This window comes from Pongo abelii, chromosome 5 (genome assembly GCF_028885655.2).
Source record: "Pongo abelii isolate AG06213 chromosome 5, NHGRI_mPonAbe1-v2.0_pri, whole genome shotgun sequence".
Lineage (NCBI taxonomy): Eukaryota > Metazoa > Chordata > Mammalia > Primates > Hominidae > Pongo > Pongo abelii.
The window spans coordinates 35,005,366-35,016,950 of NC_071990.2; the positions used below are offsets into that span (position 1 = coordinate 35,005,366).

Consider the following 11,585-nt stretch of genomic DNA (forward strand, 5'->3'; position numbering starts at 1 on the left):
AAGACTAGCCTGGACAACACAGTGAGACCTCTTCTCTACAAATAATAAAAAAACTAGCTGGGCATGGTGACACATGTCTGTGGTCCCAGGTACCCAGGAGGCTGAGGTAGGGGAATTCCTTGAGCCCAGGAAGTTGAGGCTGCAGTGAGCTGTGATTCCACCACTGCACTCCAGCTTGGGCAACAGAGTGAGATCATGTCTCAAAAAAAGAGAAAAAAATCCTAAAAACAAAAAACAAAAACCAAAAACAAACGTGGTGGTGTGACTGTAGTTCCAGCTGCTGCTCCTAGGGAGGCTGAGGCGGGACGATTGCTTGAGCCCAGGAGTTCAAGGTTACAGTGAACCATGATCATGCCACTACACCCCAGCCTGGGCAACAGAATGAGACCCTGCCTCTAAATCAGTACATGAATAAAAATAAAAAGTCAGGTTTAGCTTTCCAGCCCCGGCCCCGGCCCCTGCAGCCGCAGAGATGTTGATGCCTAAGAAGAACCGGATTGCCATTTATGAACTCCTTTTTAAGGAGGGAGTCATGGTGACCAAGAAGGATGTCCACATGCCTAAGCACCTGGAGCTGGCAGACAAGAATGTGCCCAACCTTCATGTCATGAAGGCCATGCAGTCTCTCAAGTCCCGAGGCTATGTGAAGGAACAGTTTGCCTGGAGACATTTCTACTGGTACCTTACCAATGAGGGTATCCAGTATCTCCATGATTACCTTCATCTGCCCCCGGAGATTGTGCCTGTCACCCTACACCGTAGCCATCCAGAGACTGGCAGGCCTCGGCCTAAAGGTCTGGAGGGTGAGCAACCTGCGAGACTCACAAGAGGGGAAGCTGAGAGAGATACCTACAGACGGAGTGCTGTGCCACCTGGTGCTGACAAGAAAGCCGAGTCTGGGGCTGGGTCAGCAACCGAATTCCAGTTTAGAGGTGGATTTGGCTGTGGACGTAGTCAGCTACCTCAGTAAAATTGGAGAGGATTCTTTTGCGTTGAATAAACTTACAGCCAAAAAAAAAAAAGTCAGGTTTAATGGGGGTATAATTTACATAAAATAAGATACACTTGCCATGTGTGGTGGCTCACTCCTATAATCCTAGCCTTTGGGAGGCTGCAGGAGGATCACTTGAGGCTAGGAGTTGAAGATCAGCCTGGGCAACATAAAAATCCCATCTTAAAAAAAAAAAAGTTAAAAAAAAAGACATAAAAGATATACTTTTTAGGGGAGCTATCCCTTTTATGTGGAAGGCGTTCCAGCTGGGGGCTACATGTTGGTGATTTGAAGTCTCTATCTGAAAAAAATGAGCTTCAGCCATTGCAGCAAAGGAGTTTCTTGGGGCAGGTTGCACTTGGGCCTGGACTGTGGAGGTCTCAGGTGTACAGGCAGTGTGTTCAATGGAAAGTGGGTAAGCACTGGACTCTATCTGGGCTCAAATTCTCTTTTTCCCACGTATTAACTATGCAATCTTGTTCAGATTATATCATCTCCTTCAGTCTCAGTTTCCTTATCAGTAAAAAAAGCTTCAAAATCAAATCCCATCAGATAACATAATGAAAGAACATTGCCTAGTGCTGACACAAACCAGGTGCTTAATAAATGTTAGTTTCCCTTCTCTCCCAGTAAAAGCCAAGCCACTAAAAGATAACATGCCATAGGGCAGCAGAATGGCGTATGTGTGTGGGTGTGTGTGTGTGTGTGTTTGTAAGTGTCTCATTCCCAACCACAACCTCAGGTTCTGCTGGAGTATGAAGCCATATAGAGGCCACTCATGTTCCTGTTTCCAGCTTGGCACCCCTAGAGTCAGACTGGAAGCTTCCTGCGCTAATAGAATACTCCCTGACCAAAGATCATATCTATCTAAGAAAAGACATTTCATGAGTGAGTCATAGGGCCGGTGGGGTAGCTCATGCCTATAATCTCAACACTTTGAGAGGCTGAGGTGGGCAGATAGATTGGGCCCAGAAGTTCAAGACTAGCCTGGGCAATATTGTGAAATCCAGTCTCTTCAAAAAAATACAAAAGGTATGGTGGCATGCATCTGTAGTCCCAGCTACTCGGGAGGCTGGGGTGGGAGGATCACTTGAGCCTGGGAGGTGGAGGTTGCAGTGAGCTGAGATCATACCACTGCACTCCAGCCTGGGTGATAGATTGAGAACTTGTCTCAAAAAATAAAAAAATAAAAAAGTGACTAATAACACCTTTTCAGTAAGCTGCTACTCAAAACTACCCTGCCAAACCCGTTCTTCTGCCTTAGTGATTAGTGCCTGCCCAGCTTCCGCCTAACACCACAACCTGTTGGTCCAACAGCTTTAGATTAATAAAGAGGTTCAACAAAGAACATGTTCCCCAGGCCCTGGGACTTTGGCCTTTTCTATTCTCAGTAGTGAGCCCTTTGTTTACTGTGAGGGAGCCAGGACAGTAACAGTGGAACTAATAAATAATTATTTCCTTCCCACATAGCCAGGCAAAGATGGATGGTGTCTGCCACCACCTTGTAGGTGCCAGATGGGCATCCTCATCGTAGTCTTAGTGTTGTTCTCATTTGCCCAGGCTAGGTGGAGAAAGCTTTGTCTCCAGATACCCATGGCCTTGGAAAGCAGCAGCTAGGTCACCTCCCAAGCGATTTCACTTGCAGAGTGTAGAGTGGGATGAAGATTGCCAGCCACAGTCATGAGTTCCCAGCCACAGCTATGTTTACACCTACCTGGGAGGCCTGGCATGAGCTTTTACAACCCTACATCCCGCTGTTGTTTCCAAATAGAAATATCCAGTTTTAGCCTTCTGAGTCCACTTCATGGCCACAAGCTCTCAGTTCAAAATGAAAAGTTAGCAGGGAAGGCCACAATGGTATGATCTTTCTCAGTGAGGCATCCATCAACAGATCAACAGCTCTGGAAGTATCACTCAGAGTACAGAGGCAAGTCTGTCTTTGGAATTCAGCCTCTCCCCTGCACTTCAGGGCCCTGAGGTTTGGCAATGGAACTAAGAATTGTAGATTCTGAAGAGTGCCTAACAGATGGAGGAGTCACCTGCTGATACGATGGAGTAGAAACAAGATGTAAAAACAAACAAAACAACAAAGTGAAGCTGAAGTATCTTATTGGGAGAAGAATAATGCCTCTCCAGTTCCACAGCTCATCCCCTGTGTGACCCTGAAGAGGCTTGGAGGGATTCCTGGATTTGGAATTCAAGAGACCTAGGTTTTGGGTACTTATTCTTATTGACAGTCCCAACACTATCCACCAATTACTGCATGCTTACCATGCAGTGCTAAGTGCTTTATTATTCGTTGTTTTTTTTTTTTTTTTTGAGATGGAGTCTTGCTCTGTCGCCCAGGCTGGAGTGCAGTGGCATGATCTCGGCTCACTGCAAGCTCCACCTCCCAGGTTGATGCCATTCTCCTGCCTCAGCCTCTTGAGTAGCTGGGACTACAGGCACCCGCCACCATGCCCAGCTAACTTTTTGTATTTTTAGTAGAGATGGAGTTTCACCGTGTTAGACAGGATGGTCTCAATCTCTTGACCTCGTGATCCACCTGTCTTGGCCTCCCAAAGTGCTGGGATTACAGGCATGAGCCACCACACCCGGCCAAGTGCTTTATGAGAATGATCTTAATCAGCCCTCACAGCCATGACCCTCTGAAAGAGGTACTATTATCATCCCCATTTTACAGATGAGAAAGCTGAGACACAAAGAGGTTAAGCAACTTCCCCAAGATCAAAGCAGCAGCTTGTGGTGATACTGGGATTCAAACACAGGCAGACTGGATCTAGAGGCTGTGCTCATGACCATTGTGCTACTGCCTTTTGATAAAGTTGTCTTATCATAGTCCTTACCATAAAAGGCTGTAATTCTTTGTTTAAATACTTATGTCCCACACTAAACTTCATGATGGGCACAGTGTGTTACTCATTTTCCTATTAATGGTGGCCAACAGAGACCTGAACACAAAGAGAATGCTCAGTAAACATTTGTTGAATAACTGAGTATTACTTTTTGTGTTTCAGCATTGTGGAAAGATATAGGAGAGTTCAGGAAGGTGTAGGTTAGTATGGAACTAAGGACCCAAGTCTTCTGGTGGTGACAATGGAAATTACGACCTTAAACTGGTACCTCCTTTGAGTTAGGCTTTGCAGACTGGGTTAGGCAAGACCAATGGTTGCAGCTGTACATACCATTTTAGGCCCAGGATGCGTTTTTATACTTCTTCTTTGACAACAGTACTCCCCCAAGTTTTCGGTATTCCTCCTTCTCTCCCTGAGGTTTAAGTGGAACTGGCAATCACAGTTTTCTATTCATCCCCAACCAAGGAGGACTCTTGATGTATAAGTGTGCCCATTTAGGTCCTTCCCTGGCTTCTGGCATTATGTGCTAGAAGAATGGAAGTTTGGTGATAAATGAGGCTGTCCCATCTGTGTGGAGGAAACCAGGTTGCAACGTGGGACAATGAGGCCAGTGTGCAAAGAGAAGCAGACAAGCAGAGATGAGAAAAGCAGAGAGACCGAGTGACATTATTTCAGGCCCTAGGTCAATCACACCTGAGGATAAATCTACCCTTCAATGTCCCAGCTTTCTGAGCCTCTATATCCTATTTACCTAAGCACGTTTAAGTAGGGTTTTGTCATATGCAACTGGAAAATTTCTTCCAGGCATGAGCCACCACACCTGGCCTACTGGAAGAATTTTTTAGGAAGGGATAAAGCTAAGTAATTCAACTGGTTAATTTACATAGATTGTTATATTAAAATAACAGAAATGAGTTGTAATACTTAAAACACTTGGTAGATGCAAATCAATAGACCAATGAAACAGACCAGAAAGCCCAGAGATGAAATAGAATGAATATAGAGGAGTTTAGCCTATAATAAAATAGGATTTCAAATTAGTAGGAAAAATGATAGATTTTCAAAAACTGGTGCTAGGATAACTAGGTTGATGTTTGTGAAAACAAAAATTAGCATAGATCCCTCTTCCACACCTTACTTTAAAATAAGTTCCAGATGGATAAAGATATAAGCATGAAAAAAAAGAAATAATAAAAGGATTAGAAAAAATGAGATAGGCATAGTGGCTCACACCTATAATCCCAGCACTTTGGGAGGCCAAGGCGGGAGGATCACTTGAGTCCAGGAGTTCAAGACCAGCCTGGGTAACACAGCAAGACTTTGTCTCTAAAAAAATTTTTTTAATTAGCCAGGCATGGTGGTATGTGCCTGTAGTACCAGCTACTTGGGTGGCTCAGGTGGGAGGATTGCTTGAGCCCAAAAGGCCAAGGCTGCAGTGAGCTGTGACTGCACCACCACACTCCAGCCTGGGTGACAGAGACTGTCTTTCTTTTTTTCTCTTTCAGTGAGATGCAGTTAGAGGTCCTTCTCAAAAGAAAAAAAAAAAAAAAAAGAAAGAAAGAAAAAAAGAAAAGAAAAATATGTGGGAGAATTTATTTTTTATTTTTATTTTTTTGAGACGGAGTCTTGCTCTTTCACCCAAGCTGGAGTGCAGTGGCATGATCTCGACTCACCGCAGCCTCTGCCTCCCAGGTTCAAGCGATTCTCGTGCCTCAGCCTCCTGAGTAGCTGGGATTACAGGCACGCGCCACCATGCCCAGCTAATTTTTGTATTTTTAGTAGAGATGGGGTTTCGCCATGTTGGCCAGGCTGGTCTCAAACTCCTGACCTCAGGCAATCTACCCACCTCTGACTCCCAAAGTGCTGGGATTACAGGCGTGAGCCACCATGCCCAGCCCATGTGTGAGAGAATTTAAACAAATAATCTTAGAAAGGCCTATCTACATATGACATAAAACCCAGAAGTCAAAAAAGAAAAGATAAATAAGTTTGACCAACATACAAATTAAAACCTTTTTTTCAGGATAAAAACTACCCAAAATAATGCCAAAGACAAATAACAAGTGGAAAAATATTTGCAAATCATATAAGAGGGATGGAGTTAATTTCCTTAATATATGAAGAGCTCTCTACAAATCAATAAGAAAAGGATGAGACTAGGGCCAGGCATGGTGGCTCACGCCTGTAATCCCAGCACTTTGGGAGGCCAAGGCAGGCAGATCACGAGGTCAGGAGATCGAGACCATACTGGCTAACATGGTGAAACCCTGTCTCTACTAAAAAACACAAAAAAATTAGCTGAGCATGGTGGTGGGTGCCTGTAGTCCCAGCTACTCGGGAGGCTGAGGCAGGAGAGTGGTGTGAACCCAGGAGGCGGAGCCTGCAGTGAGCTGAGATCCCACCACTGCACTCCAGCGTGGGCGACAGAGCGAGACTCCGTCTCAAAAAAAAAAAAAGAAAAAAGAAAAAAGAAAAGAAAAGGATGAGACTAACAATATAACAGATAAAGGGGCAAAGAATATAAAAAGGCAGTCAGGCAATCCCAGTACTTTAGGAGGCCAAGGCGGGTGGATCATTTGAGGTCAGGAATTAGGAGACCAGCCTAGCCAACGTAGTGAAAGCTCGTCTCTACAAAAAATACAAAAATTAGCCGGGTGTGGTGGTGGGCGCCTGTAATTCCAGCTACCTGGGAGGCTGAGGAATGAGAATCACTTGAGCCCAGGAGGTGGAGTTTGTAGTGAGCCAAGATCACACCACTGCACTCCAACCTGGGTGACAGAGTGAGACTCTGTTGCAAACCAGCCTGGGTGGGACAGAGTGAGACTCTGTCTCAAACCAACCTGGGTGACAGAGTGAGACTCTGTCACAAAAAAAAAAAAAAAAAAAAAAAAAAAGGCAATCTACAAAGAAGGATCTGTGAAATCTTTTTTTTTGAGACAGGGTCTCATTCTGTCACCTGGGCTGGAGTGCAGTGGCACAATCACGACTGAGTACAGCCTCAATCTCCTGGGCTCAAGTGATCCTCCCACCTTAGCCTTCTGAGTAGCTGAAACTACAGGTGTGTGACACCATGCCTGGCTAATATTTGTATTTTTTGTAGAGACAGGGTCTTACCATGTTGCTCAGGCTCACTGGACTTTTTAACATATGAAATATGTTCACCTTTATTCATACAGAGAAACACAAATTAAAATTATAATACAGCCAGGCACAGTGGCTCACGCCTGTGCACTTCGGGAGGCCGGAGTGGGCAGATCACTTGAGGCCAAGAGTTCAAGACCAGCCTGGCCAACATGCTGAAATCCCAACTCCACCAAAAATACAAAAATTAGCCAGGTGTGGTGGCGTGCACCTGTAATCTCAGCTACTTGGGAGGCTGAGGCATGAGAATCACTTGAACCCGGGAGGCAGAGTTTGCAGTGTGCCAAGATTGGGCCACTGCACTCCAGCCTGGGTGACAGAGTGAGACTCTGTCTCAAAAAAGAAATGATAATACAATGCCATTTTTTATTTATCAGACAGAGTACAAAAGCACTCTCAAATACAACCACAATGAAGGGCGATTTAGCATTATTTTTCAAAATTACAAATGCAAAGAAAGCTCTTCAACCTAGCAATTTCACTCCTAGAATTTTATCTTTTTTTTTTTTCTTTCTTTCTTTCTTTGAGATGGAGTTTTGCTCGTTGCCCACGCTGAAGTGCAATGGCACGGTCTTGGCTCACTGCAACCCCCGCCTCCCGGGTTCAAGTGATTCTCCTGCCTCAGCTTCCTAAGTAGCTGGGATTACAGGTGTGTGCCACCACGCCTGGCTAATTTCTCTATTTTTAGTAGAGAATGTTTCACCATGTTTTCATGGTTTCACCATGTTGGCCAGGCTGGTTGCGAACTTCTGACCTCAGGTGATCCACCCACCTTGGCCTCCCAAAGTGCTGGGATTACAAGCGTGAGCCACCGCACCCAGCCAATCTTTTTTTTTTTTTTTTTTTTTTGAGACAGAGTCTCACTCTGTCACCTAGGCTGGAGTGCAGTGGTGCCGTCTCCCCTCACTGCAACCTACACCTTCTGGGTCCAAGCAATTCTCCTGCCTCAGTCTCCCGAGTAGCTGGGATTACAGGTGCGCACCACAACACCTGGCTAATTTTTCTACTTTTAGTAGAGACAGGGTTTCACCATGTTGGTCAGGCTGGTCTTGAACTCCTGACTTCAGGTGATCCACCCGCCTTGGCCTCCCAAAGTGCTGGGATTACAGGTCTGAGCCACAGTGCCCAGCCCAAACTTTATCTTATAAACATATTTGCATGTCTGTGAATTAATGATGTACTGCAGCATCACTAAATTAGGAAGAGACAGGAAACAATTTAAGCATTCATCAATAAAGGACTGATTAATATATGGAGGTACATCTACACAACGAAATACTATGCATCTGTAAAACAGAACCAGGAAACATATTTTTGTTTGCATATGGATAATCTTTTTCTGGAAAGATACGTAAGAAACTGGGAACAAGGGGCTGGGTGCAGTGGCTTACGCCTGTAATCCCAGCACTTTAGGAGGCCAAGGCAGGTGGATCACTTGAGGCCAGGAGTTCAAGATCAGCCTGGCTAACATGGTGAAACCCCGTCTCTACTAAAAATAGAAAAATTAACTGGGCGTGGCAGTGCACACCTGTAGTGCCAGCTACTGGGGAGGCTGAAGCAGGAGAATCACTTGAACCCGGGAGGCAGAGGTTGCAGTAATCCAAGAGTGTACCATTGCACTCCAGCCTGGGCTATAGTGAGACTCTGTCTCTATAAAAAAAAAAAAAGAGGCCGGGGGCGGTGGCTCATGCCTGTAATCCCAGCACTTTGGGAGGCTGAGTTGAGTGAATCATGAGGTCAGGAGATTGAGACCACCATGGCTAATACAGTGAAACCCCATCTCTACTAAAAATACAAAAATTAGCTGGGCGTGGTGGCGGGCGCCTGTTGTCCCAGCTACTCGGGAGGCTGAGGCAGGAGAATGGCATGAACCTGGGAGGCAGAGGTTGCAGTGAGCCGAGATTGCTCCACTGTACTCCAGCCTGGGTGACAGAGCAAGGCTCCGTCTCAAAAAAAAAAAAAAAAAAAAAAAAAAGAAGTAAAGAAAAAGAAGAGAAACTGGGAACAAGGGTGTGGCTGGGAAACATTTTTGTGGTTTTCTGATTTTCTACCATGTGTATACACTACCTATTCAAATATAAGTAAATAAAATACATTTTAAATGTAAAATACCTTAAGAACAACATAGACGTGTTATGAAGTAGATTACTAACATTGTGAGTTTTTAAGACACCACACAAGAACACAAGATTTCAAGGGCATTTCAAGCTCAGGTGGGCACTTGGGATTTTGACTATAGACCTAGAGGAATGAGGGTGACAAATGAACTCTCTCAGTTGCCTCGGACATTCAGAGAAAAAGTGTGAAAAGCACTGCTTTACAAGATAACAGGGCCTATGGGCAGGACATGATGGAGATACCCCTTGGGACTTGGAGATAAGGTCACTCTGAGCATATATATATGTATATATACATATATGTCAAGGTCCAACCTGGAAAACCATTCTAAGTCTTTAAAACACAGGGAACAGGCTGGGCACGGTGGCTCACGCCTGTAATCCCAGCACTTTGGGAGGCCGAGGCGGGCGGATCACAAGGTCAGGACATCAAGACCATCCTGGCTAATGTGGTGAAACCCCGTTTCTACTAAAAGATACACAAAATTAGCCGGGCATGGTGGCAGGCACCAGTAGTCCCAGCTACTCGGGAGGCTGAGGCAGGAGAATGGTGTGAACCCAGGAGGCGGAGCTTGCAGTGAGCCAAGATTGCGCCACTGCACTCCAGCCTGGGCGAGAGTGCGAGACTCCGAGACTTCGCCTCAAAACACACACACACACACACACACACACACACACACACACACACACACACACACACACACACACACACACACACACACACACACACACACACACACACACACACACACACACACACACACACACACACACACACACGGAACTTAATCCAGATAATCCAGACAAATGGTTTATACAGGTGTTGGCAGAGACAAAAAGCCAAACAGAATAGTCAAATAGCCCAGACAGAGATGAGTGACAGCAAGAAGCTACTGCCACCCTTACACTAGAGGGACAGGACAACACTGTGCTACCAGAGCTCAGGGTCTAGGATCAACTGCTACAAGTTAGATCCAAGTAGGTTGTAGGAGACAGCCTGATGTTCAGGGGTGGGGGAAGGATGGATACTTTGGCTTGGAGGTGGTGTCAGAGTAGGAGATACTCTGGCTTTTTCCTTGATCTCTCCAATCTCCAGAAAATGCCTCCAATTGCTGGAGCCCAGCAATTCAGCTTGGAACTCAACCAGCATAGGAGTCCAGCCCGTGCAGCCTTCATGGAGTCAGTCCACCACTGACTTTTTTATTTTTTAATTTGAATCAGAGTCTCGCTCTGTTGCCAGGCTGAAGTGCAGTGGCGTGATCTCAGCTCACTGGAACCTCCACCTCCTGAGTTCAAGCCATTCTCCTGCCTCAGCCTCCCAAGTAGCTGCGACTACAGGCATGCACCACCATGCCCAGCTAATTTTTGTATTTTTAGTAGAAACGGGGTTTCACCATGTTGGCCAGGATGGTCTTAATCTTTTGACCTCGTGATCTCCCCGCCTCGGCCTCCCAAAGTGTTGGGATTACAGGCGTACATGCCACCGCGCCTGACTTTTTTTTTTTAAATAGAGATGGAGTCTCGCTCCATTGCCCAGGCTGGAGTGCAGTGGCCAGACCATAGCTCACTGTAGCCTCCAACTTCTGGGCTCAAGTGATCCTTCTACCTCAGCCTCCTGAGTAGCTGGGATTACCAGTGTGAGCTACTGAACCCGGCTTCCACTGCCATTTTGAAAAGAGCAGGGAAAAAGTGAAGAATAGACTTGAAAGCAAAAAAGGCCAGGGTCAGCACAGAGGGAAATCAGGAAGAAATCAAAACAACTGATGGGCCGAGCATGGTGGCTCATGCCTGTAATCCCAGCACTTTGGGAAGCTGAGGCCAGCAGATCATTTGAGGTCAGGAGTTCGAGACCAGTCTGGCCAACGTGGTGAAACCCTGTCTCTACTAGAAATACAAAAAAATGAGCCGGGCATGGTGGCACACACCTGTAATCCCAGCTACTGGGGAGGCTGAGGCATGAGAATCTCTTGAACCCAGGAAGTGGAGGTTGCAGTGAGCCGAGACAGTGCTACTGCACTCCAGCCTGGGTGACAGAGTGAGAATGTGTCTCAGAAAAAAACAAAAACAAAAACAAAATAAACAACATAACTGATGAATCCATTCCCTTGAGGAAAATCAACTGAAGGTACCTGGACAAAGGTGGGTTTCTGGAAATGCAACATCAAGACCCAGGCATTTTCTGCAAAATGTCCTTTATAGCTGGTTTGTCCAAACTAGGATCTAGATGTAGATGATACACTACATCTGGTTGTTATGTCTCTTAATATTTAAATTTAGAAAAATACCTTTTCCTAAATTGGTGAAGGAAAGAGGCCAGTTGTCCTTACAACATCCTACTGCCAGAATTTGTTTGCTGCCTTTCGCTTTCCTTTAGCTGATCCTATAGCCTATCCTGTTAACTTGATTAGATCTAAGTTAAACATTTTTTAAAAATTATTTTTAATTTTTGTGGGTACTAAACATTTTTTATAATATGTCACA

The 11,585-nt window shown here is 45.4% G+C and overlaps 1 protein-coding gene across 1 annotated transcript; it reads left to right on the forward strand.

The window, feature by feature from the left end:
* Nucleotides 1–443: 443 nt before the first annotated feature.
* LOC100438978 (small ribosomal subunit protein eS10-like) lies at nt 444–970 on the forward strand. The gene has a single exon (XM_054558725.2). The coding sequence runs from the start codon at nt 473–475 to the stop codon at nt 968–970; it is 498 nt and encodes a 165-aa protein (XP_054414700.2). The 5' UTR covers nt 444–472.
* The last annotated feature ends 10,615 nt before the right edge of the window (nt 971–11,585 follow it).

What these genes read in the sequence shown, in the direction of transcription:
- LOC100438978 (XM_054558725.2), top strand. Translation starts at nt 473, where the DNA reads ATGTTGATGCCTAAGAAGAACCGGATTGCCATTTATGAACTCCTTTTT.